Below are 27,927 nucleotides of genomic sequence, written 5' to 3'. Positions count from 1 at the left end.
TGATTTGACTCAAGTGCCGTATGTGTTCGTTGAATGTGAGACGGCGGTCATACCGGACTCCTAGGAAGGTAGGGGTTGGATTGAGCTTCAGTCTGGCACCCCCGATGGTGATGTTTGGGCACCATGAGGATTCGGCAGCGTCCATTGTAAAGAAGGCAACCTCCGACTTGGACGTATTGAGGGTGAGGTGGTTATTCGCAGACCATTGGTGGACTTTGGCGGCCTCGGATTCTAATCTCGTTACCACTACAGACCAGCGCCAAGTCATCAGCGTAGCCGGAGACGAGGGTGGTAGACTCAAAGGAGTTAAGCAGGTCGTTGATTTAGATGGTAAAGAGAAGCGGCGACAACACCGAACCTTGGGGAAGGCCTTCCTTGAACATGCGGCAGCGTCCTGTATTACCGTTGACCCTCACGCGTGCCGTTCGGTTGGTGAACCAGGTTTTGATCCACTCAACATACCGGAGAGGAACACCGATCGCCAGCATCTTCTGGAGTAGGTTGGCATGCCACACCTTGTCGTACGCTTTGCTGAAGTCGAAGAAAGCAGCAAAGGAACGCGGTTTAGACTGGAACCCATCCATGACAAATTGGGACAGCCGTAGGCCTTGGTCGGCGGTGGAGCGGCCCTTACGGAAACCCGCCTGCCACGGACTAAGAATACCCTTCTCCTCCACCCAGTTGGACAGGCGGTTTACTATGAGTCTTTCCAGGGTCTTGCTAATGGTGGAAGTAAGGGCGATTGGGCAGTAACTTCCGACTAATTGAGGGTCCTTGCCTTTTTTGTGGAACGGGATGATCTCCGCCGAGCACCAGGATTGGGTACACCATTGGGTGCTTCAGGGGGGAGGTACTTCAGCATCTCTGGGGCGATTCCATCTGGGCCAGCAGCTTTGCCTGGTTTCAATTGGTTGAGAGCTCAGCGGAGTTCATCTTCGGAAAATGGACACTCGGGTAATTGCCGAGGGGAACCCTGTAGTCTACGAGCATCTCTTCGAAGCTCTCGTACGGTCCTCCTACTCGACTTATCACTCTTGCGCCCACTCACCTTCGCGTATTCAATGACGAATGCCGTTGCCTTGGCCTTGTCAGAGGCGTACTCGCGATCGTTGTAGATGAGCGTCTTGCTTCCTTTGCTCGATTGTGGTCTCGTCAGGGATTTGACCACCGCCCATGCTTGTTTGGAGTCCCTGGTTTCCGAAATTTTTTGGAGGTGGAGATGCCAAGCCGCACGTTTCGCCTCAGATGTCTTCTCTGCTACCTCTTTGCAGAGTTGCAGGTATTGGGATCGGGTAGACACATTCAAGTTTCTTCTTAATCAATTCCTCTCCTTTATTAGTTGTTTTAGTGCGTCATTCATCCATGGGATGTTGTTGGGACGAAAAACTTTTTTGGGGACGGCTTCCGTCATCGCCCTTTTGAGGATATCGGTGAATGCTTGGAGAAGCATTTTCGGTTCTGTAGGCGGATCTACACCAGGGATCTCTCGGATGACAGCCTTCTTATATTTCCCCCTTTCTTGAAGTTTGGAGTCACTCTTCGCTTTTCTGCCTCTCTTTTGACCTCCTCTTTCCACTTGACCAGAATTGGAAGGTGGTCTGAAGAGAGTTCGACGATGGGGGTCCAGGTGTCGGGATACTCGCGTGGATGTGCCGTCATTTAGGAGATTTCTGCCTTGATCTTCAAGCCAGTCGTGGATGGCTTGCCCCTGGGGTCAGTTTGCACTAAGTCGTCCCAGGCAGAGTGGTGGGCGTTGAAGTCTCCGCAGATAAGTCCACGACTTGTGGATAGACACGGTAGCCATGTTGTATGGCTGTTCGGTGGGCCCGCAAAAGAGGATGTAACTGGGGGGACATAAAAGTTTGTGAGTGAGAGCTGTGATCGTCTTGCAGTGGGAATGAAGATGCGTTGTATCTCCGCCGGGCCCGAGTTGACTGGCGGTGCCAGAGAATACGGGATGCCTTGACGGACGAATGTGAGTTGACCACCCCCACGATGGTTTTTCGTTCCACTGAAGGACCGATCCTGTCAGACGGCGTCGTAGCCAGGAATGGACGGGGTGGGATCCTCTAAGCCCAGTTTTGTTTCTTGTAGCAGAAGGACATCACATTTCAGCCTTCTTGCTAGGGCGCTTAGTTCGGTGATTTTTCCTGCAAGTGAGTCACAGTTCCACTGCACAATGGTTAGGTGGGGTTGAGAGCAGGGGGGGAGTTGGGCCTTTCTGTTATCACAGATATTGTCTGTGTGTGTGATATGTGGTTGGATGCAGGTTGAGCACCACCACCTCATTCTGTCAACTGCTGTTTTGGTTTCAGGGGCGCAGGTGACGTGGGTGAGCTTTTTTTGACGGGCATATCTCAATCCACTTGGTGTGTCAATGATCACAAGACGGTACTTGTATGTGCCACTTTGGTTCAGTTGTGTGAAATCCATGTTCAGAACCTCGAATGGATATCTTCCTGTTTGCCTTGTTCCGCGTTTGGGTCGTTCATTGCCTTGAGAGTTGTCACAAGACTAAGATTTATAATTCAGTCAGACAGTTGGGTGTTTATGCTGACATGCCAGCCATAAGGATGATTACGATGCTGTTATACTTACAAAAACTGATACAATATGAACTTACTTATGTCTTACCTTACAGTTACTTTTGGGATATTCAAGACCTTGTTTATTTGTAAACCTTGTTTGAGTCATTAAAATCTACCATCATGAAAACAGCCTGTCTCGTTCCATCCAGCATCCCCGCGAATGGGTCTAACAACCCCCCGTCGTGCCACGACGACGCGGCGTGACGGTTACATACTTGTATAATTTAATTGAAATCCACTTGACTTTCATGGAATCGATTGCTTTTTTTCAATATACAAGTATAATGACATTTAAAGATTTCACCACATAGAGCACAAAACAAATAACAACAAACAAACAGACAAATATATAATAAATAATTAACGAATTATAAAAACAATAAAGGCATTTAATTCAATTGATTATATTGACTTCACTTATCACGAATTCCCCCAAAAATATATGTAGCATTTCAAAGTAGCATTTAATACAAAAAAGTGAACCAAGCTTCCAGTCTTCGAATATTTGCATCCGGTCAAGTTTTGATGACATCTTTTACGCCACAAAGTTCCTCCTGGGACTTTACTGCAGCCGGTGTTGGTCTTCTGAACATTTTCCACGCTTGAATTGTGCATTTTTTCTGGATGTCCGTCCATGTTTGTGATCAGCTACTCCGCATGCACGAGCAAGTGTTTGGTCGCTCGCAAATGATTAGTTCAAAAGAACGAATCTTCTCTTTAATGTGGAGTCTATTCTCTGCTATTCAAGCCCACTAAATCAACATACGCAGACACTAGCCCGGCTTTCTTAATTCTCTTAAAAGACTACATAGTATTATGGACTGAATATATATTGTCAACTAAAAGTACTTTAAAATATCGCTTGTTCTTTCCCCAGTAAAAGGCAAGATCGCCAGAAGCAGCGTTTGCATGGGATATGTCAAGGAAGCGCTGTTAGGTTCATTAATAATTACCCTTTGTAATTATCAATAACTGCAGGCAGACATCTTATTCAATTATTGACATTTAATTAAATAGATTGGATCACAGATAAGTAACCTTAAGGGAGGCGATCTTCCAAAGTATCCCTCCCGAACAGTATTTTGCGTACAGCTTTAAGGCATTATAACAAAAACAATCACGCCTTCATTTGACCTAACAATCATATAACAATTACATAAAGAAGCCCAAAGTGCGTCACGAGTGTTATGGACGTGGCAGAAACAACATTCTTGTTATTGGCCAAATGACCCTGACATCGTTACAAAAGGGACCACCGAATCTCGAAGACCCAGATTGGGTGAATTGTTCGTATAAACATCCTGGAACAGGCAGTCCAGGTTAAAGATGACTTGGTGGTTATTCATGACCTCGCAACACTTTGAGAATAATAAGAGAATAATTTAACAAAGAAATGACTTAATACAACTATATTTATAATAGTAATACAGAATAAACCCAACAAGCGCACTTATAAATATGATCTAAATAACCCACATATATGTTAACATATATGATGTGGCGGTGTTGAAAATATACTCGCTCCACGGAAGACCAAATCAACACATCAACATTTAGAGAGCTCTGTGTTTATTTTTTCAGCTTTGCCTCATTTCTTGAAACAGAGGACATTCTCAGAGTAGCGAGTGTATTTTACCCAAAGCAGCCTCAGATTGTTGACTGCAGAATTGTATTTCTCATACATTTTACCAAGTTGCTCATGATTTTGTCTCAGCTTTAGCTCTGTCGATCATTAATAGCTTACACCAGTGGTCTCAAACCGGTTCCTCATAGGGCCGCAGTGGGTCCTGGTTTTTGTTCCAACCGATCCAGTGCCGACATTTTAACCAATCAGGTGTCTTTAAAATAAGTAACACCTGGCTCTAATTAACTGATTGCACTTGCAAAAGGTATCCTTGTTGAGTTGGAATGAAAACTTGCACCCACTGCGGCCCTTTGAGGACCGGTTTGAGACCACTGGCTTACACAGAGCTAGCCTGCTTTAGAGAATTTACCCATGATTAAGTAAACCATCTCATATCGTTTTCTGAACCGCTTTATCTTCACTAGGGTCACGCGGGGTGCTGGAGTCAATCCCAGCTGACTTTGGCCCAGAAACAGGGGACACCCTAAATCAGTAGCCAGACAATTCCAGGGATCCAAAAAAAACATTCACGCTCACACTCATACCCAAGGGAAATTTAGTGTCCGATCAGCCTACAATGCATGTCTTTGGAATGTAGGTGAAAAAAGGAGTATCTAGAGAAAAATCATGCAAGTCTGGGGAGAACATGCAAACTCCACACAGGTGGACCGACCTAGATTTTAACCCAGGTCACCCAAAGTTAGGCCGGCGCGCTAACCATTCATGTCACCGGGCCGCCCAGAGATTTTTCTTACTATTACCAAAAAAATAACACTGCATTTCAAAAGTCTACGTTACAGTATATCAGTTCAAACACATTTTTCATCTCAGGACATAAGAAAATTAAAAAAAACATGGTGCAGACTCCTAATTAGTTCTTTACTAAATGCATTATCTTTAAACCATTTTTTTTCCTCACATTTGCTTGAAAAGCCCTCCATGTTTGCCCATGACAAACACTTGATTTATTACACATTAATTCATTCTTTAATTTTCTGCACAGCTTTATTATCCTCACGGAGGGGTGTTAAGCCTATCCCAGCTGACTTCAGGCCAGAGGCAGGGGACACACTGAATTGGGGGTCATTCACGCTTACACCTTGGGAAATTTTAGAGTATCCTGTCAGGCCCCAGACCAGACTGGTGGCTGGTTGTTCCTGCCGTCCAATCCCAGGCCCAGCCCCTACTGACTCAAGCACTTCCAGGTGTGAGTCATTCGACAGTGAAGAGTATTTAAAGCCACCAGGAACATGACCACGCCACTAGATCATCTTATCAGTTTACTGTTAGGTACCCTTTTACATTTTCACCTTGCCTCCCTTCACTGATCTACGACCTCTTGTTTTGCTCCCAGGTTTCCGACCACGCCAGGCTCCACGACCACGGACAACGACTTCGCTTCAACCTTTGTACCCTACACTCTGGACTTCACGGCTACCGACCTTCCTTCTACGACTAACGACTCGCGTACGCTATCCCCTCTTGTGCTTTTACCTGTCTCTTGGACGATTCTAATAAAGATTCAAGAACCAGACTCGCAGCCTTCGCCCGCCGGGCGAAAACCAATGCAGGACCGTGAAGTACGTACAAACTCCACACAGGACCGACATGGATTTAAACCCAAGACCCCGAAGCTGTGAGGCCGAGGTGGAATAAATTGACCTCTTTGCCTCGGTACTTGCACAAGAAGGTTTAAATTTAGTGTAACTTATTTTGAAGTGCATGTATTTAATATAAGTTATTTTAAGTTAAATTTAACATTCATATTATGTTACGAGCGCGTCCATCAAGTTTCTCTCCTGTCCCTTTTCTCTCACTGCCTTTTCTCTCATCTGTCTGTAGTGAGTGAGAATGTCACATTTTAGGATTGAAGATCATAACCACTAAATAGGTATTCGTTACTCTGTGAGTAGGTGGTGAAATAGAAACAATAAAAAGATATTACAGTAATCCCTCGCTACTTCGCGCTTCAGCTATTGCGGACTCAGAGCTTCGCAGATTTTTTTCAGGATTTTTCTTTTAAAAGATATCAGATTAAAATTATAAATTACATCGTTTTACAAGAAGTGGAAACAAAATATTCAATTAGAATTAGTAATTTCATAATTTTATAAATTTTAAAACACAAAAAATGCACGTATGCGCAAAGCATCATTGGGATCACGGCCGCATCACGCCCGCACCACAGCCGCATCACGGGCATAAGCGCGCAAGCTGATTGCTCACTGAATGTACTCGACTCCCCATTGGCCCATTCACCATGGAAGCCCAAGCTTCTCCCGATGCCCATTCTCAGTCCACGCTTATCTCGTGCTGTACAGTACGCTTCTCGCCAAGTTAAGCGCAAAAGTTTTGTGAAGCCCTTCGTGATGCCATCACTCTGCCGTTGATAAGGCTGTCAGGCTGGCTCGGTTGGTGCAGACTGAAGGCTTCTCGGATATGACGGCTGATGAGATTACAAATCTCATCGACTGTCACTCAGACCCACTGACAGAGGAGGACCTACAGGAGATGACCAAGTCGGCGAGTGACGAGGAAGAGGAGCCTGCTGCCGACGACGAGGGTGACGAAGCTGACGAAGGTGGCCTTACTTTGCATAATTTGCAGCACCTCTTTAATACTGCCAAAGACCTCCAAAGAAAGGCCAAAGAAATGGACGATAACATGGTGAGGGCAGTCCAGTTCAGCAATCGCATCGATGAGGTCATGGCTGTTTACAGGCGCTTCCTCACCGACCAAAAAAAACAACGTTCCCAACTCCCCATAACAATGTTTCTTATGCGCCAAAGAACTGCGGGAGATCCATCCGGAATGCTGTTTTTGAATTTCTGCTATGATGTTTTTGAATTTCTGAGTTTTCTGAATAAAAGTTTACATTTATTACATTTGCAGTGATTTTTTTTGTATGCACCAACATAACACCTGCATTCTAATGTGGAATAAAACACCTGAATGAACAGCATATTAGCCTGGTGGTGGTTTTGTGCACGTGCTATACGTTTCTATAAGCGTTTTTGATGGCGCCTGCCTACTTCGCTGAATCCACTTATTGCGGGGGGTCCCGGTCCCCATTAACCGCGATAAGCGAGGGATTACTGTATTCCGTTGTAATATCCGGTTTTATGGTTTATTTTCAGAGGGTGGGGAAGAATTAGTCCTTCATATTTAGGTCATTCATACGGGAAGTAATCAGATTTAAGATCTGAGTAAATTGACAGTCGAGGTCAGTCTTAGAACTCACTGGGTTTTATACATTTAGTAAACAGAGGGGGGAGCACCTTTCCTTGAGGTACTGCAAAATCAAGTGGATGCATGGAGTGAATCGAGCACCCTATTCCATCTCTCAGTTCCAAAAATTAATTTAATATATGGTCCCGGATAGGGAGTTACCCGGAAACTTTGTCGACGGCCAGTTTGTCGACAGGCAGATCGTCGCCGGACATTTCGTCGACGGACATTTCGTCGACGGACATTTCGTTGTCGGGCTTAACCCCTGACCCTAACCTTAACCAGTATCCACTAACCCTAATTCTAACCACTAGCCTTACGAATTGATATTCAACTGATAAGAACAGATACTACACTTGATCTCAGCCAAAAGGCTGAGAGGCGATAACTCTCTAACTGGCACGAATGACTACTGAGTCAAATACATTTTTCCTTGTTTATTTGTCTATTCTCACGTTTAGGCATTATTATTCATTGAAAAAAATATTTTATAATGGAAGTCTTTTTACAAGGCTCTTTTGGTGCATGGCAAGGACTCCAACTGCACATCCATCCCTAAAAAGAGTCTAAAAAGGCTCATAGAATGTCTGCCAAGACAAAGGGGGCAAATCATGTAGGCCAAGAGGCCAGTATTGGGCCAATGGGGTCATTTTTATTGTTATTCTGTTCATAAAGGATTTAGACGGACAGGTGTGTCAATTGCACATCCCCTGGGGAGGCCATAACTGATGCCTCTTCATAAAACTACAAACCTTATTAGTTTTAAAAAGGAAACACCATAGAGAACATGTTCAATTAAAAATGAGAAACAGGTGTCTAGGGAAAAGCTCGGGCCCCATCCAGCAAGTGCTAAATGTTTTATAAGGTTTTCAGTGCCATAATTAAAAAAAAAATGTAATGAGTGCCATAGAATTACAAAATCACACAAGCAAGCGAAGTAAAGAAAATCACACTAAAACATTAAAACATGCTAAAATATAGATATGATTTTAAAAACAAATCATTCCAAGTGATAGAAATTGAGATTTAATGAAAATTATCATAGTCGGCCAAATCTTGCTTTACATTGCATTAAAAGCACACTTTGGCCAAAAAACTGAAATTGTTCCCAGGAAACAACCAAACAACAATTGTCCAATTCATGTAAGTTATTCATTTGGCATCATTCGAAGTCATAGAAATTAAGTTTTAAGGAAAACTATCATACTCGGCCAAAGCGTGCTTTTCAGCGCATGAAAAGCACACTTTGGCCATAATAACTGAAATTGTCCCCTGCAAACAAAAATCCTGTCGACACAAATCTACAATGTATATAGAGTAAAATTTTCCAATTCAAGCAAGTTATTCATTTGGCATCATTCCAAGTGATAGAAATTGAGTTTCAATGAAAATTATCATTGTCGGCCAAATCGTGGTTTTCAGCGCACGAAAAGCACACTTTGGCGATAATAAATGAAATTGACCCTGCAAACAAAGTAGCTGTCAAAGACATAAATCTACAATTAAAAAAAATTGTGAAATTGTCCAAATCAAGTTAAGTAATTCATTTGGCATCATTCAGAGTGATAGAAATGAAGTTTTCATGAAAATTATCATTTTGGGCCAAATCGTGCTTGTCAGTGCATGAAAAGCACACTTCGGGCCATTATAACTGAAATTGTCCCTGCAAACAAATCAGCTGTCAGAGACACAAATCTGCAATGTATATAGTGTAAAAATGTCCAATTTAAGTAAGTTATTTATTTTGCAACATTCCATGTGATATAAATGAATTTTTAATGAAAACTATCATACTCGGTCAAAGTGTGCTTTTCAGCGCAGGAAAAGCACACTTTGGCCATAATAACTGAAATTGTCCCCTGCAAACAAACAGACTGTCAGAGAAACAAATCTACAATGTATATAGTGTAAAATTGTCCAATTCAAGGAAGTGTTTCATTTGGCATCATTCCAAGTGATAGAAATTAAGTTTCAATAAAAACCATCGTAATTGGCCAAATCATGTTTTTCAGTGCATGAAAAGCACACTGACCAAAATAACTAAAACTGTCCCTTGCAAACAAATGAATGTTGGAGACACAAATCTACAATGTATATAGTTTAAAATGTTCCAATTCAAGTAAGTTATTCATTTGGCATCATTCCAAGTGATAAAAATTCACGTTTAATGAAAAGGATCATACTTGGCCAAATCATGCTTTTCAGCGCATGAGAGGCTATGGCCATATTACCTGAAGCTGTCCTCTGCAAACAAACTGTCGGAGACATAAATCTTCAATGTACATTTTGTAAAATTGTCCAATTCAAGTAAATTATTCATTTGGCATCATTCCAGGTGGGAGAAATTAAGTTTTAATGAAAATTATCATACTCGGTCAAATCGTGCTTTTTATGCGCTAAAACTTATTCACTTACTCGCTCACTCGCTCACTCTCAAGCACTCAGTCACTATCGAGTTGGGAAAGGCGGAAACAAGATGGCAGCACAATCTCCTTCATTCCAAAGTGGTGGTTAAGCTTTGACCTCGGCTTTCATCTATAATCCTTATGAAGCGTGATACATGCACGGTTGTGTCAATGTTAAAATTCTCTCACTGCGTTTGCCCAAACCGTGCATCGTAGAGTGGAAATATTTTATCGTGGCCAGAAACAGATATCAGATCCTAATATATGGGACAATTTCAGTTATTATGGTCAAAGTGTGCTTTTTATGCGCTTAAAAGCACAGTTTGGCCAAGTATGATAATTTTCAATAAAACTTAATTTCTATCACTTGGAATGATGCCTAATAAATAATTTACTTTAATTGGACAATTTTACATTTTTATTTTTTGTGTCTCCAACAGTTCATTTGTCTGCCTTCTTGGTGCGCTTCAATTGTTTACGCCTTTCGCAACTCGATAAAAATTAATACTCCTCTTTTTTGGCATGATTGGTGAAAAGTGGGTGGCCCGATGAAGAGAGTGGTTAGCGCGTCGGCCTCACTGCTCTGGGGTCCGTGTTCAAATCCATGTCATGTCCATTTGTGTCGAGTTTGCATGTTCTCCCCAGGCCTGCATGGGTTTCATACAGGTAGTCCAGTTTCCCCCCCCCCCCCATATTCCAAAAAAAACATGTATGGCAGGCTGAATGCATTTCTCCACCTGTTTAAACTCAATCTATTTTTTGTTGAACACCCATTTTTCTAAAGAGTTTTTTTTCAATAGCGCAACACATGTCTTTTGGTTCTAAACAAGCAGGCGGGACCGGCAAAACCGCGAGCCCGCCGTCATTGCAACAGGAAGTCATAGCCACGCCCATTCAGCTTCATGTAAACATTCACAATGACTGTGAGTAGAAAGATGAATTCTTCACACTTACCATGGGTGCTAATGGCTGCTTTGAGCCTTGGTAAGGTCATTTGAGGTATTTACTAATTTCTCGTTTTGTCTGAAACCTTATTTTCTTTCTTACAGGAAATGGCGAACAAAGGGTGCACCAGCCAAAAGAGGATGTCCACGCTGTGGAGAGTGCGACAATTATGTTGGACTGTAGCTACAATATTTCCCAGAGCAACGATTATATCTTCTGGTACAAACAGGAAGGAAATGCAGCACCCAGCTTTGTTTTGAGCGTCTTTACGATCGGCCGTGGCAAAAAGGGGGATAAATATGACAGATTTTACTCCAGCATAAATGTGACTGCCTTGCAAGCTCCTTTGCATATCAACCGCTTAAATCGAAAAGATTCAGCAGTCTTCTACTGTGCCGTGCAGCCCACACCAAAACATTCACTTCTGTTCCTGTACAAAAACACCTGCATCAATTCCATAGGTTACATTATGGTATAATCTTACAAAATTATATAGTTCACTCTCACTTTAGCTCTATGTATGTACGTATGTACGTATATATGTATGTATGGATGGACGGACGGACAGACAGAAAATTGTAAATAGTATTTAATATTTACCTTTATTTTGTTGCTTTTCTGACTTTTTTTTTATTGCATTTTGGTATTTGTTAATGATTTGCCATATACTTTGCTTTTATGCAGCCTTTGCGACTCGGCCTGACCCGTTTCATGGCTTGGTTTCTTTGTGCTAGTCTTTGGGGCCGTTCAGCCGTACCTCATGTAAGCAGTGGACAATAGTGACGGGAGAAGAGGCAACACTCCAGACCGACCATTCCACTATTGTCCCTCTCTGGTCAGATGGATGAGATGCCGATGCTTGCTTGGAGTTTGTGTGCTTTGAAGCCCCTCTCCGCTGCTGCTGATTAGGTGAATGGACAGCTTAGGAGTATCTAGGCAAGGAAGATGATCTTTAAAACCTCCAGACTACTATGTGGTAACCTCAGTCTCAGTCTGCAGAAGGTCCCCACCTTGTGGACTTCTGTGTGTGGCTCCAGTTTTTTTCACCTAGGTCTACAATGTCTTGTGTCTGTTTTGCTACTGAAACCAAGAAATATCTCGAATATTGGATGGAATAAAGTTCTCACCTAACCTATGCTAACCTAAACCGTGCAACGTAGAGTTGAATTTTTTTTATGGTGGCCATAAACGGCTGTCAGATCCTAATAAAAATGATTGCATTTCTTCACCTTCACTAAGTGCGTAAACTCAATCTTTTATTTGTTAAACACCCACTTTTCAAATGTTTTTTTTTAAATAGCGCAACAATTGTCTTTTGGTTCTAAACAAGCAAGTGAACACACACGCACACACACACCCACACGCACACACACACACGCACACACACACAGACGAGTAGCATATTGTGTTCACAATTTTGTTCGACTAACAGCCAGGCTTTAAGTTGATTGGCTCAAAGGTTCAGAGACGGGAGTTCATGTATGGTAAATGTTATTGAGTTCCAGGTATCATTCGCGTCGTTTTCTGCTGCCTCTCCTTACTCACTACCCGATGACATTATTGCCCGCCTTCAGCATATCTAGCAACTTCATATTTTTAGTCTCTCATCATATTTTGTTTTTTTCTTGGGCTCATTGGATGCCTTAGATGGCACAGGTCGCTTAGGGGGCATTTTCAAGGGCGACCCGTAATCTAAATTAAGATGGAATAGGCCAGCGTGATGCCAAATCCAATCTGAGCAAAACAGCAAAAGGCAAGATACTGTCCTTCTCTGCCTTTTATATAATTTGGTACGCCATTCTTCTATGGTGAAATTTCACCAGTCGGGAGGCGGTGCCGTGACTTAAGTCATTTATCATCTCCTGCTTTCCGCTTGCGAGTTTTAGTGTGAATTTTGACACTTTTATAAACATTTTTTTTATTTGGATACTTCATATAAGATGTGTAGATGGCAGGGAGTTGTATATTGGATTGGATTGTGACAGTACCAAGAAGGGGCGGAATGCAGATACAGAAAAAAAACAGTTACAAGTTATACAGTACAGTCGCAAAGGGCGCAGAACATCAAAGCAAAAGCACAAAGTTCAAAGCAAAGTAAATCAGATCATTAAGACAAAAAAGCAGAATGCTAAAATGCAAAATGAGCAAGAGTGGACGGAGCTACCGCCACCGGCTGCCACTTGAACGGCGCCATTTTGGTTGCGGTAGCAAAAACGGATACAGACTCAGGAAAAAGTTGGATAAAACTGGAACCACACACAGGAAGTCTTCCACAAGACGGGGAGCTCCTGCAGACTGGGACCGACCTGCAGAGTCACTCTATATAGCTATATATATCACTATATAACATTAATGATGATTTTACTGAATACGTTTTTGTTTTGTGTGTCTGAAAAATATGCTTTTTTTCCACACGGGAATCTGACGGGTACAGGGTGGACAAGCCGAACGCGCCTCTGGTCGTCTCCGAGGCAAAAACCTGAATATGTTGTGAATCTGTGGGCCAAATACTTGAAAGACCACTTCCATTCCACCGACACGCCTTCCCATGACGAAGCAGAGACTCTGGGGTGGATTCTCTTATCTCTGGGGTTGAAGTCACTGAGGTGGTTAAAAAGCTCATAGGTGGCAAGGCCCTTGGGATGGATGAGATCCACTTGGAGTTTCTAAAGGCTCTGGATGTGTGGGGCTGCCTTGTTTGACACACCCCTGCAACATCGCGTGGAGATCGGGGACAGTGCCTCTGGATTGGCAGACACCTAAAATGTACCACCACCAAGCGGGAATTGTTCCAACTCTTACCCGCACCGAAGTTAGGCGAGTCAACCCCCTACACCATCAGGTGGCCTCTGTCCTGCAATGTAATCTATGCAAATGGTTTTTCATTTGTTGTGTGACTTGAATACATTGGACTCACCAGTTTGAGAGCCTCGAGTTCTTTACCATGGGAAATGGTGGTGAGGTCTCCAAAAAGACCCTGAGTGTTTCTCTATTGTAAGTTTAGAGGGCAGCTGTTGATAAGCCTGATTTTTGCATCTTACTTTGATGACTTGGTTATAGAAATAAAATGTTAAGTCACTCTGCTTGCTTTTTAGAACTAAACATCTCAACCCAAAAATATTCACTGTTGAGTACTGCTAAAGAGTACACTTACCATGTGTATTATTGTAATGATTTTTATTTATTAGTTGCTGTTTTGTGAATCTTCATGCTATCTTCTATCATCATTTGAATAATCACAGAAAAAAATATTCAAACTTTATATTTTAAAGTTGATTGATTTATTAAATATCCTTAAAAAAAAGACCTACAAGTTCAAACCCAAATACAGGAGCACGAAGAAGGCGGTAGCATCACACTGGCTACTCTACTTTGGCAAGCAACTGGCCAATGTCACAATACAATTGATGGCGATCACCTTTGCATACACTAGGCGGAGGACGAGGGCATTTAGGGAAGCAAGGTTCACCTTCTCATCTGCCAATGACATTCACATTTAGATCAGTCCAACAGACTCTTGCTTTAACATTTAAAAATGTGAATTTAAGAGGCTGCTTACCAACCTGGCATCAACATATCCTCACACAGCCGTGGTCGACTGACACCTGTGGCAACAAAACACAAAGCCAGATGTAGTGATGACTAAATTAATTTTTATCTAAGCCTCCAGCCACATTTCTCACCTTCATCACATCTGTCGATAAGCGGAGCTTCTAGCATTGCCAACTGATTGTATAATGAATCAGCCGATATTTGTACAGCATCAGACTCCATGAACATGGATCGTTTCCATGTTAATTTGATGGCCGTGTCTTTGCTGAAGCCAGTGGCGAGACATGCAGTGAGGTTACCTGCCTCAAGTTTGTAGAAAGATGGCTTTAAGTCCTCCACTAAACAAAAAAAACAATCACTTTCTATCAAACTGAGTTCTAAACATGCAGTAGTGACATTATGTAACGTTCGTTTGAGTGACGAGAAAATCGACATATGAGCTCAGTCCCGGAATGAATTAAGCTTGTATCTCGAGGTACCACTGTATGCGAAAACAAGGTCTTAGTTCCGAAATAACCCAAAATGTCATGCATTTTCCGTATTCATTATTTTATTTTGATGTTTTTCCGATAGCGCTGTGTCTTGTTTTAAAATGTCTCACAAAAATAAAGTTCCATGTTTTTTTTAATTTATTTTTTTCCGCCGACAAAGGTTAAAGCAACTTTTCTCTTGATTTAAAATTATTGGTGGAAATTAAATTAATCTAAGATTGATGTTGGAGAGCAAAATGGCCGTAACTCACCTACCATCACTAAGATAATGAGCAGATGGAAGCATTAAAAGCAACAACTTCTTTGCATGGCCTCTCTATAATGAATGGCAAGAAGGAGAGGCTGTTATTCCTTTGAGGAGAGGAGGAGAAAATTTCAGGACATAAAGTGATGGAGTCGATTTATCTAATTTAAAAAATCAGCTATTTAAAAGGTATTTTGAGTGTATAAAAGATGGCGGAGAGTTGCAGAACAGAATCTGTTGAAGAACTGATTCAGTTCATTGGTCCACTCCCTGTCTCTGGACTCCGGGTCTCTGTCACTTTTGCTTCCATGGCCCGAAATGGTCCTCAAGCTCCTCCAGACCTCTTTTATGTTGCCTCTCTGGAGTTGGTCTCTGGCTTCCTCCCTGTAGAGAGAAACCAGTTTCTCTTCCTTATCTATCTGTTCAGCTCCTCCTGGACCATTTTCGGACTCTCTTTCTTCCCAGACCTAAAAGCCCTCTTCTTGTTGTTCAGGAGGGCCCTTTGATCCCTGATGAGGGATTTCTGTCCACTCTCACCAACTGAAAACCATCCAAGGAAACGAGAGTCTGGTATTAGTTCATTCAGCCAGGTCTCCGTGAAGCACATAATACAGATTTTCCGATATTGTCGTTGGAGTATGGTAAGCGACGTTACCTCGTTATCTTATTGGGGGGACATCTTACGTTCCCCATAATAATAGATGGGATGCTGGGTCTGAAGCATCGCTTTTTCTCCTGAGATTTTTGTCCAGCTCTGCATCCTCTTCTCTTCCTCTTTAACTCTGTGGGGAGGTCCAGGGGCATCCAGGTGTTGCGTAGCGCTAATAGCTTTTGTGTAAAACAGCAGAGGCATGGCTGAATGGGTCAAAAATGTAATGTCAAGAATTTGCAAAGAAACTAAACTAATAGATTGCTTCCCGCACAACTTGAGTCTTGAAGTAGAGTCTTGAAGTAAAGTAGTAAAACATTAAAGTGTGGATTACAAAATATAAAGTACAGTAACAAGTAAAATCTTAAGAGACAATAAAATGTAAAAATAAAGGATAAAAAAGCTGTAAAAAGCTGTAAAAACACAGTTTGAGTGAGGGTTTAGGGCAGTGGTCTCAAACCAGTCCTCAAAGGGCCGCAGTGGGTGCAGGTTTTCATTCCAACTCAACAAGGATACCTTTTGCAAGTGCAATCAGTTAATAAGAGCCAGGTGCTACTTATTTTAAAGACACCTGATTGGTTAAAATGTCAGCACTGGATCGGTTGGAACAAAAACCAGGACCCACTGCGGCCCTATGTGGAACCGGTTTGAGACCACTGGTTTAGGGAGAGACTGCAACTGGCTGCCGCTTGAATGGAGCCATATAGGTGAGCCTCTCCCGAGTTTCCAAGTATCACAATAACCGTGGCTTTCGTTTTTTGTTTATTTATTTTTTTCACTGAGCGTGCCTGGCCTCAGTAAAACAGTAAAACCACTTTGAGGGCATTGGCCTTAGTTAGCTAGGATATGCTCCGGAACTCCCCTTGACCCTTGTGAGAATAAGCGGTACCAGAAATGAATAAATGTCCCACCCTTGTGATGTGCTGAAGTGGCATTATGCAACATAGTGAATGAGAAAGTGTTTTAATGCCATGCAGTTAAAGTTGCTTTTTTTCCAGCAAAAGTCAATCCAACCCGAAAAGAAATTCCAATTTTCTTCAATTATCAGAGATTCTAAATAATGGGAAATTTATTTTAAGCCTTTGTTGGCCTCTTTACATTGGCGGTCCTCAGAAAAACAGTTTTTGTCAAATTTGGCTTTTAGATTAAATAATATTGACTAAACACCCTTCTTTGTGGGCCAAACAGCAGATCAGTATCAGTGTTTGCATGAGCAGACATTTTTTTATTTTTTACAAATGCTTCTAAAGCAGGAGGACGTCATATCCGGCAGAATATTCTTCTTCTAATCTAAGTATCAAGTTAAAAGACGAAGACAGAAAATATGTTAAAAGGCAAATAATTTCAATAGAAGTGATGGAAAAAAGCTTAACATTATCTTACTGTGTTCCACTGTTAGGCTGGTCCCACCACCAAAAACAATCCTGTAGCCCACAGCAGCATCCACACAATAGCACATACAGTGACAAGAACCTACAACCTTTTGGCCACACCCACCACCCTTAGTCACGCTGCATATTTTAAATGATGACATCAAATTGACTTTATTCCACTCAAAAGCCATTCACAGCTAAAATACGAGCAAAAAAGTCTTAAAAGCCAAGTACTGTTCCTAGTGAGTGAAAAAAAAAAACGTAGAGACCACTGATACGGCAAAGTAGAATATATCAATGTTCTCATTAAATATGGTGCTGTGATGATTTATTACAGTGGTACCTATGCGTTCAAATCCTTCTACATACGAAATTTTCAGGTTATGCTTTGATATGCAAATTACTTTTAATGAACGAAAATAAGATCCAAGTACCGAAATCCACCAAAATGTCAATTCATTTTCTGTATACGTTATTTTATTTTGACATTGTGGTGATACCATCCTGTTTGGTAATCTTTCTACAATCCGTTGGCATCCCTTTGGGTGTCTCAGAAAAACAACTCTCCATGTGATTCGTTCATTTTGAGCGAGCGCAGAGGAGCCTTTCCAAAAAAATCTCCAAAAATTAAACAGAGGGTAATAGTCTGCTGTCATGAATTTGAAAAAAAAAGGCTAATCAATTATAACAAATAATATTAGATTGGATAATATAAAGAATGGATCGCTAAATTATTTAAAATACGAATAATTAATAAGTGTAATTTAATGCCCTGTGGATGCCACAAAGTCACATGTTAAGGAACTGGTATGATTATTTAAATCAGATAAGCTAAACATTTCCGAATCAAAAGGTTTAGACTTGGAAAAATACTGAAAGAAGACTTTTAAAGCTTGTGCAGTGTAAAAATATAGTCAATTAATTTACTTACTCATCTCATATTTCATTTTCTGAACCACTCATTAGGGTTGAGGGGGGTGCTGAGTGTATCCCAGCCAACTTCGGGCCAGAGGCAGGGGAAACCCTGAATTGGTGGCCAGCCAATCGCAGGTCACACTCATACCTTGGACTTAGATTGTCCAATAAGCCTAAAATGCATGGCTTTGCAATGTGGGAGGAAAACGGGAGTAGTTGGAGAAAACCCACGCAGGCCCAATGACAACATGCAATCTTCACACAAGTGGACCCTACTGGATTTGGACCCAGGTCCCCCACTAAGAGGCTAGCCACTCATCCACTGGGCCGTCCTCATTTGCTAACACAAAATTATAATAAACAACTAAATTAGACCTAATATTAGGAGACTGACTAAACCCCTATAATCAAAATTCTTATTATGAATTAATATTCATATAAGTATCGTTAGATTTTAATGTCGTATTTTTTTTAACTGAAAAGTGATACAATTTGTCTTTATGACTTAAGAAGCTTTAGAAGCAACCCACACAATGTGAAACTTGGCCTTGGTCATTGATGGTCACATTTTGGTTCAGGGGAAAGAGTCACTGTAGGTTTTAAAGCAGGAGTAGTATGCTTTTTAGGAAAAAGTAAAGAAAAATGACGGTCAATTTCAATGTAAATTTTACCCAACTAAGTAATATTTGGATGTAATTTTCATTAAAAAAATGTAAACCAAAGTGAAAATATGACGAAAATAAAAACTCACTAAATAGCGGTGCTGTTGCGTAGTTCATTGCAGTAAATTTAAGCGGAAACGACTAAGTGGAAGCTCTACCACAAGAGAGCAGCAAATGAACATATGTTTGGTCAGGAATACTCATCAATAATCCTTGCAAATGCTAAAAGCTTGAGTTTACACACGGAGAAGGTTAAGAAACGGGACGAGGCAATTAGCTTGGATTGGATAACTGTATTCATCCCGTATTTGGGAAATTCCGTTGGCGCAGTAGCAAGAGAGTAAGGATGCAGAAATAGGAAAGGCATTTTAGAAATAAAAAGAAAGGTAATAGGTTAATAAGTACATACATGAATAAATATATAAATAAGTAATATATATACAGACACATACATATATAGAAGCACATCTGTACATACACATATGCATGCAAAATAATTCGGTAGGTCCTAACCCACGGCCATTTTTTTTGGTTAAAGAGCCTGACAGCTGATGGGAGAAAGGATCTGCGGAAGCGCTCCTTCCTGCAATGAAGGTGCAGCAGTCTATAGCTAAAAGAGCTTCGAAGGGACTCCACTGACTCGTGCAGGGGGTGGGAGGTGCTGTCCATGATGGACATCATCCTGGTCAGCATCCTCCACTCTCCCACTTACTCCACAGAGTCCAAGGGACAGCCCAGAACAGAACAAACCCTCCTGATCAGCTTATTCAGCAGGGTCCTGAACACCCAAGTACGTAAACTTCTCCATGATTTCAATGTCTTTTCCCCTGATGATCACCTGAGTGTTCTGTTGAGGTGTCCTCCGAAAGTCGATGACCATTTCCTTTGTCTTACTGGTGTTGATGTGGATGTGGTTTTGCCTACACCAGTCAACAAAGGCTGTGATGACTCCCCTGTACTCCAGGTCGTTCCCGTCCATCACTCGTCCAACAATAGTGGTGTCATCACAGAACTTCTGGAGGTGGCAGTTGTCTGTAATATGTTTGAAGTCTGATGTGTAGAGGGAGAAGAGGAGTGGGAAAGGCACTGTGCCTTGTGGGGCCCCCGTGCTGCAAGCTACCACATCGGACATACAGTCCTGGAGTCTCACATATTGTAGTCTGTCAGTGAGGAATTTGATGATCCATGCGGCTAGGTGGTTCCTTACTACAGCCTCTTCCAGTTTCCCTTTCAGTAGGACCGGCTGAATGGTGTTGAACCCACTGCAGAGGTAAAAAAAAACTCAATCTTCTTTAGCTGTTTTATCACCTGATTGACAGTTTTGCAGAGACCGGTGGAAGAGGGGGCGGAAGAGGAGAAGGATAGTGATACGTTCCTAAATACTTATACTTTAATATAATTATTAAAACACTGCAGGCAGACATCTGATTCAATTATTGGCATTTAATTAAATAGGCAATTTGGTGAGTAAAAACTTATAAGTGAGAATACATTCTGTTACGGCTGGCAGCCTGGACACACACAGGGGGAGTCGTAACAAGTGGGGGCTCGTCCGGGATTTCATTAAGATCTGTTATCACAGCAGCAGTTTGGTCAAAGGGTCGTACGGACTGAATGTGCAGTAGGCCGGTGAAGGCTAGGCAAGCAGTGCTGTAGTAGTAACAGGGAGGTAAATGTATTTGCTATCATTCAGTGTAGTGTAGTGCTGTAACTAGCAGGATGGACTTTGATGCAGAGCAGTTCCTTTTTCAATTTAACAATGTAGATCAGCTTGACCAGTGTAAGAAGCAAGATCTGGTAGATCTCGCCGCTCATCTAGGGTTCTCTCTGTCCATGACTACCAGGCTAGCTGATTTGAAGCAGGAGGTTATCCAGATATTAATAGCAGCGCAGTAATTAGGAGCCACAGGAGGAGCATCTGCGGATGTTTCCTCTCAGTCTCTGGTTGATTCTGAGGAATCAGGCAGGAGGGAGAAAGATGAGGTAGGCAGGGATGGTGCCACCTTGAATGTAGAGGCTCGAGTTAGAAATCCCAGGGCTGGGGTAAAAGGAAAACTAGATGGAGATGGTACTGTACCTGTTGGGGAAGATCCCCATGTTACTCTAGAGATGTTACGCATGCAATATGAGGCTAGGGATAGGGAGTATGCCCATCAGCTAGCCCTCAAGGAAAAGGAGATTGAACTAAAAAGGCTGGACATTGAACTCTCAAAGAGTTCCAATAGGGTAGGAAGTAGGGGGTTTAAGGTTAGTGAAAGCCTTCCGCTTGTACCGCCGTTCCGTGAAACGGACGTTGAGGCGTGGTTTAGTGCGTTTGAACGGATAGCACTGTCCCATGAATGGCCAGAAGAAGGCTGAGCTCCCACTGATAATGTCTTACAAAGTAAACTGTAAGTAAACCACAAATTAAAGCCTGGACAGGCCGTGGCTGAGTTTGGCCGTGAAAAAGAAGTATTCTTTAATCGTTGGTGTGCAGTAAGCAAAGCTTCCACTTTTGAAACACTTACTGAGTTACTACTAGTTGAGGAATTGAAAAGTTGTTTGGCTGAACGAATAGTGACCCACTTAAACGAGCGCGAGTTTGAAACTATGTCACAAGCCACAGTTCTGGCAGATAACTACTTGCTGACGCATAAAAGCTCATTTGGGTCTACTCGATCTGATAACCGGGGCATCCCATGCTCAAATCCGGGTAACCAGGATGAAATTCCTGGTAAGACAGTAACACCCTCGTGGCGTCAAAACTCTGTCATGGAGCGCGAGACGCGTAGATGTAGTTTTTGCCATCAAATTGGGCATCTTAGAATGAATTGTTTTTCTTGGAAAAACCATCAGGAATAGGAACCAGGTGAAAGATTTGGATGTGAAAGAGAGCGGAATTGTTCAGACACTGAATTGGCCGTCTACAGTCTCTGATGTTAAATCATCATGTGACTCGAAGGACGTAGTCGATAAGGGGTACACACCCTATTTGTATAGTGGGTGTGTCTCTCTCCCCTCGAATTTACAAGTTCGCTCGGTCCATATATTACGAGACACCGGCTCGAACCAGTCTCTGATGTTGTCTGGTATCCTGCCTTTTTCTAGTGAGTCTCAAACCAATGTGTTGGTAACAGGAGTAGGTTGCGGTTATATATCAGCCCCGTTACATCAGGTCCACTTAAAGTGTGCGTTAATGACAGGTACATACAAAGTAGGAGTATACTCAAGTTTGCCAGTGGCAGGGGTGGATATTATTTTGGGGAACGACATTATCAGTGGGAGAGACAGAGTAGTGCCTGTGGTGGAGGTGCTAAAGCAGCCTGTCATGTCATATCCCGATGCTTTTTCCAATAGTTTTCCGGATGTATTCCCCGTATGTGCCATAACTCGAACGCAGGCTCGAAAAAAACAAGTAGATTTATCAGACACCGTGTTTCCACCGGAGTTGTTTGATAGGGCTGGTAACTTCCCCTCGGAGTCTGCTGCGGCTCTAGCCTCTGAGAAGAAAAAAACTTTGGCGGTAGAGCGTGTAGAGAAAGAACGTGTGGAGCAAGAATGGCTTGAGAAGGAAAGAGTTTTGGAACTTAAGCGGCAAGAAAAAGAAAAGGCCATAGAGCAAGAAAAACTAGAAAGAGAAAAGGCCTTGGAAGCAGCGAAAAGAAAAAGAACTGATTGAAAGAGAAAATATTTTGGAGCAAGAAAATTTAGAAAGGGAAAAATTGGACCAAGTGTGGCTTGAAAAGGAAAAGGCATTGGAAGAAGAAAAAAATAAAATAGCACAAGGCAAGAAGAAAATGTCCGTCTCGGAGATCAGCCTGCAGAAAGCACCCCAAGTTCCGGTGCCGAGGCCACGCAAAGTACTCCTGTCGCCACTGGGGCCGCCAGTCGCACCCGTGCCGAAGCCACTAACCAGGCTTCCGGTGCCGGCCGGCCTTCCAGGGACAGTTCTTCCTAGCACCGTTCTGCCAAGCACCGTTCTGGCCAGCGACTGCCCGCCCAGAAGCGGTAGCAATGCTCCGGCGCCCCTGGATGATGGTGCCGGCGACTGCAAGAGCGGCAAAGCTCTGGCACCCCTGGACGAGGGAGTTGGCGACCCTCCGAGCAACCAGGGTAAGGTGCCTGACCGTTCTAAAATTCTAATGTCTCCTAAAGGAAGGGGGCTTGGCCAAAACTTAAAGGACCGGCGTGGACGCCCGCCAGATCGGCCACGGCTCATCACCGGCCGGCGCGGAAGCCCGCCAGACCGGCCACGCCTTGTCACCAGCTGGCGCGGACGCCCACCGGACCGACCACTTCCTTATCTCGTCACTGGCCGCCACAAAAGGGGGCGCAGTAAAGCACGCTGGCGCAGAATGGATGCAGAAATGGAAGTCGGCGCAGAAATGGAAGTCGGAGCAGAAGAAGTTATGGATGATGCCCTGTCTCGGGTTTAGGAGTTTTATCAGGAGTGTATTGATTGATTGAGGCAGGTTGGTGGTTCGATTTCGTCAACAGGTTGACTCTTGAAGGGGGAGGTGTTACGGCTGGCAGCCTGGACACACACTATGTAGGAGGTGTGTGCTTTCTTTTCTTTACAGGTATCTGCAGCTGTGGCTCCACCCCTGTGACAGAGTCCTGCCCAGGCAAACACAGCTGTAATTAATTCCCCAATCATCCCTCCTGCCCTTATTTAAACCCTTCAGTTGTCAGTTCGCCCCTGGCCTTGCCTTGCCCTTGATGCCTTGCTGAGTTGCAGGCTTGTGAGTATGTTACTCCCTGTTATATTTTGTATGTGTTGTTAATGATTTTGGGTTGCATAGGGGAACTTGAGATAAGTTTAGACACCCCGGGGTATACATATACTTTGTGCATTTAGACACAGTTATTCCCCTGTCTAGATTTTATTACATCAGTTTAGACAGTGGCACCCTTCGGTCTTATTTCCTGTATTTTGTGGGTGTTCATTTGGACACCTGTCTGGGAGGGGGTTTCACCGTGTTTATTTGAGGGTGCCACTTTAATATCTTGTGCTTCCCCTATGTTATTCTGTTTTAATGACTTTATTGTAAATAAAATATAACTAAGGCTACTTGCAGTGTTTGTCCGAACTTATCTTTGACCGAACCTGTCTCCTGTGATAGTGGCGACTCCCTGGTATATCATACCCCAGGGGGAGTCGTAACAATTATTTTATAGCAATTACAAAAGGGAATGTCAGGTGACTGCAATTTTACTCCCCCATTTTATCCTTACTCACAATGCTGGTCTGAAAAAGAAAGAACATAATCATTTTTACCCAATTTGTCCTCGGAATTACCATACTCCTGGACTTCACTGCTCACCCCAGTACGTTTCATAAACAGAGGATATAATTCGTGTAATTCAGAATGTGTAGGGGCAATTGCAGTAGTTATAAGTCAGCTTAGCAAGGAGCACAAACTGGGGATGAGACAACACCCACACAATGTCAAGGTAGGAGCAAAAATGACTACAAAAAAACAACAGATATGGCCAAATCCTTATATTTTCCAAAGGACTTATCCCACAAGTCTGTCCAAGTGGACAATTCTACTCCAGAATGCTTTTTCATGTTGCGGTCTGCAGGCCACTAATGGCCCTGGTGAGCGACCCATCGGGTGATGTGTTGTTCGGTATAAAGGTGCAACATTGTTCTCCAAACATTGCACGCACGCCCCCTTTCTCCGCAAGAATCATATCCACCGCTATTCGAACCTGGAATGCCATCAGACTGATAGCTGCCACTTGCTCCTTTATGGCCACGAATCCCTGTTCAGTATAATTTCCAAGGTTTTGGACATCGTAATGCAGGTAATTTATCCAATCCACATTTTTGTTTGGGGACTCCCATCCAATCTGATTAGCCAGCTTATACTCATCTGGTACGCCCCGGGGGATGCCAATCGAGTCAATGTATGTTGGATCTCCCTCCCTCCATGCCGCTTGACACCGTCGGGAGGGATCCCTTCATCACACCAGATTTCTGAGCAGCCAATTATATCTCCTCCACTGTAGATGGAAGAACAGACACTGGTGAGAGCAGTGAGACCAAAGCACATAGTCCTGCCGCGTTTCGGCAGGAGTCGTATAATTTATCCCCACCACACCACCACCATAGGTCAGAACGTGGTATCAGGGGTGCAGTTTGTTTTAGAACGCCGACACACCACGTCTCATTTATCGCCCCCAGCTTCAGACCATACCCTGTAAGCTTTAAGCAGGTAAAATGATTAAAGAATGGAATAATTGACTTGCCATTTACTGCGTAACAGGATAGACACTGTTTCATTATTTTTTCTGTACAAGTAGGACACGTTTTTCATTTGTAAAAACACTTTCCCAAAGAATTGTAATTGAAGGAGTTGTTATATCCGATCGAAGTCGAAAATCTAATTTTTTTTCGCATATAGATTAAAACCATAAACTTTGTAGTGCCGTTGTAGCAAGGCTACCATCACCCCCTGTCGAGACTACCCATGACTCAAGCTAGGCAAGCTGAGGTCCCAATTTGTTTCGTTTTTTGGTACCAATCTGTCATGCCATCCCCAAGGCCTATTGGCGATTTCAGAAATCAATTCCAAATTCCAACATTTTTTCACCTTGATATTTTACTGATAGATTATATCTCAGTGGCTTGCCAATCAAAAAAACCACAAAAAGACAGACCATCATTCACGCTCACACTCATAATCAGAGTAATTTAGAGTGTTCAACCAGTCCAGTATCCAAAATTTCATTTTGTGGGAGTAAACTGGAGTACCCGGAGAAAACACACAAATTCTCAAGGACGCCAGGAATACCCCACACTCCGGAAGGTCTGGATCTACCCCGCATTCATTAGTAGATCTTTGAACCGTAAGGTTGATGTGCCAATCACCTGTCCTTTAATTTGGGTCGTTTACCCATAAATTTTAATAATAAATTTTAATCACAGGGGTAAACCAACATCCCCAGTGGGGCTTCTTGGTAGCTCCACCCCTTTTTTCTGCCTATCAGCAATATTCGTTGCAAAAGGAACCAGGTAATTATTGCATTAGATTCGAGTGCCACACATCTACAAATAGAAATTTGTTTTGGAAGTTGAAGTGCCGCCGTTCATTGCCCAGTCAGTCAGCATGAGCGACAGTCATGCAAGTGGCTGTAATCAACTACCTGTTTGCCAGTAATGCAATAACGGAAAAGTTGTGACACATCTTAACACACCCCCACTTTAGTATTTTATTTTGTAAAAGAAATTACCTCCATGTTTCGCATTAAGTTATACCCTTTTTAATGCCACCAGATTAACTATTTGTACGCAGAATTGAGGTGGTAATTTTTCCACCTCTAAAGTTTGTTTTAAATTTCGCCGTGGCCCGCTCTATCACCTCTTGCACTCAAATTAAATTCACGGCTGTCATGACCTATTGGCCCACTTTCAGTTTTTGGATCCAATTCCCTCTAATATCATGCAAATCCCTTCTTAACGCTGCCATCCAAATTTGCTGTGTTTCTACTCCAGGTGATAAGACCGTCTAATGTCCTCCATTCATAAGACATTCCTCCACGTCAATTTTATGCGACGTGACGCCGTCTACGGCCTTCATCACGTCGTCTTGAGTCCAAGTTCTATGAACCATAATAACACGGGCCTGCTCACTCCCCAATTTAGGGTTGGCAACCTCGATCATGGGATATTGTTCAAGCACAACGTCACTCATTTGTGGCGCCCCAGGCTGGGGGGGACAGCGTTTTCCCCATGTTTCTGAACATTCTCCCACGGAGAGCCCCCTGACCTGGTCAACCGGTTGTGCATATTTGTGGCAGTAGCTCTGTCCACTCTTATTTCTTTTTTTGTGTTTTACAGCCTTTCTATCTTTTTTTTATTACGTTTTAATATTTCTAGATACATTCCTATTTATTTTACTTTAATGTTTTTACAACTTTCTTTGTTCTGTTAGTCTGGCTTCTTTCTGCTACTTTTTTTCCGAACCGTTCAATCATGCCTACGCTGTCATACACATGGGACTAGCTGTGAACAATATGCAGCAGAAGGAGCAACACCTCAATGCCGCTGGAAAATCGTCCCTAGACCTAAATCCCGGGAGAAGAAGCGACGATTCAGACCAACCATTCCATTGTGAGATACGATGGAAGAGCTGTCGGCACTTACTAGGCCGGAAACAGAGTCTAGGAGTTCTACTCTGCTACTGTCAGTTCTTCAGCTCAAGACTACTGAGGAACTGTGCGAATAAGCTTGGAAGAGTGACTGTTGGATTAATTCTGTAATACTATTATATATGTGTGCATTTAATCATTTTTGTATGGAAGCTTCTTCAATTTGTCTAAAGAGAACTCGGGATCGTAACATGTCATCAAGTCCTCGTTCCAAGGACTGTTTACTGGACTTTTACCTAAGGAATGCAGGCCTGGAAGGACACTTAAGATGTTTATGCAGCTATCCAAGCAACCTTCGTGATTATTCGCATATTGTCGTAAATCGTGACGCTCTTTTCGCTTCTTTATGGAATTGATTTGTCGAATGAAGGCTTGTTTGTTTAAATTCCAATGGAGTTATTTTTGAGTTCCCCTTAATTGTTATTATTGAAAACCTGATATGCTATGATTGTTGCAGGTGTTGTTTTTGCTTACGCAGTTGGATTAATCAATAACCTTGTTAATGTTTTTATTTGTGGCCTTAAAGGGGCAAGAGAAATGACCGCATGGTAGAATTATTCGTGGCGGAGACAATGTCAGAATGTATTTATTTAAATGTCAATAATTGAATCAGATGCCTGCCTGCATTCTTTTATAATTATATTAAAGTATAATTATTGATCAACCTAACACTTGGCATGCTCACTTTTTGATTACACGTGTCCATTCTCATCAGCTGTTTGAAGCAGTGTAGATGCGTTGGCTATGTCCACAAAACAAAAACATAATACGTTGATTTTGCGGTTTGTTTGTTTTTATTAATTTTGTGAGAATTGTTATTGAAAAAAAGGAAACTATTTGAAAAGCATTAGAAAACTAGGTAATATTAACGTTTATTTTTGTATGCATCACTGGTAAATACAAGGGGTCACAAAATGTGAAAATTATTTTTACCCACTACAAAATATAATTTTTGATGTTAGGCAACTCTGCCATCTTTCGAGTTATTTTTGTTGATTTTACTCTCATGCCAAAATATCATACATACACTTTGGAAAGCAAAACATGACGGTAAAATGTAAACTACAATCAACTTTAATGTTCATTGAAAGAAAGTAGGGTTGAGAAGTTGCAAG

The 27,927-nt window shown here is 42.4% G+C and overlaps 1 protein-coding gene, 1 long non-coding RNA gene and 1 pseudogene across 2 annotated transcripts; 1 reads left to right on the top strand and 2 right to left on the bottom strand.

Moving 5' to 3' along the window:
• Nucleotides 1–7,719: 7,719 nt before the first annotated feature.
• LOC144213159 (U2 spliceosomal RNA) lies at nt 7,720–7,826 on the bottom strand (annotated as a pseudogene).
• Nucleotides 7,827–11,268: 3,442 nt separating this feature from the next.
• Nucleotides 11,269–13,709, top strand: LOC144212327 (uncharacterized). Its single transcript, XR_013329745.1, has 2 exons — nt 11,269–11,699; nt 13,225–13,709. It is a non-coding gene; the product is annotated as an uncharacterized LOC144212327 (long non-coding RNA).
• A 339-nt stretch (nt 13,710–14,048) lies between these two features.
• On the bottom strand, nt 14,049–26,882 carry LOC144212326 (uncharacterized). The gene is made up of 5 exons (XM_077740105.1): nt 15,733–26,882; nt 15,085–15,617; nt 14,474–14,680; nt 14,354–14,395; nt 14,049–14,267 (listed from the first exon to the last, which is right to left on the bottom strand). Exons 2-5 carry the CDS (start codon nt 15,089–15,091, stop codon nt 14,158–14,160), a joined length of 366 nt encoding a protein of 121 aa, XP_077596231.1. The 5' UTR covers nt 15,092–15,617; nt 15,733–26,882; the 3' UTR covers nt 14,049–14,157.
• Nucleotides 26,883–27,927: the final 1,045 nt, after the last annotated feature.

The sequence above is a fragment of the Stigmatopora nigra genome, chromosome 19 (assembly GCF_051989575.1).
Source record: "Stigmatopora nigra isolate UIUO_SnigA chromosome 19, RoL_Snig_1.1, whole genome shotgun sequence".
NCBI classification, from domain to species: Eukaryota; Metazoa; Chordata; class Actinopteri; order Syngnathiformes; family Syngnathidae; genus Stigmatopora; species Stigmatopora nigra.
Note: the sequence above shows the minus strand (reverse complement) of the source record. Positions and strands in the feature narration are given on the sequence as shown.

Excerpts from the sequence above, each read along its gene's own strand:
- LOC144212326 (XM_077740105.1), bottom strand. Across the intron at positions 14,396-14,473 it reads TATCGACAGATGTGATGAAG|GTGTCAGTCGACCACGGCTG; the intron begins GTGAGAAATGTG and ends TTGTTGCCACAG. Across the intron at positions 14,268-14,353 it reads TGAGGATATGTTGATGCCAG|ATGAGAAGGTGAACCTTGCT; the intron begins GTTGGTAAGCAG and ends TGTCATTGGCAG.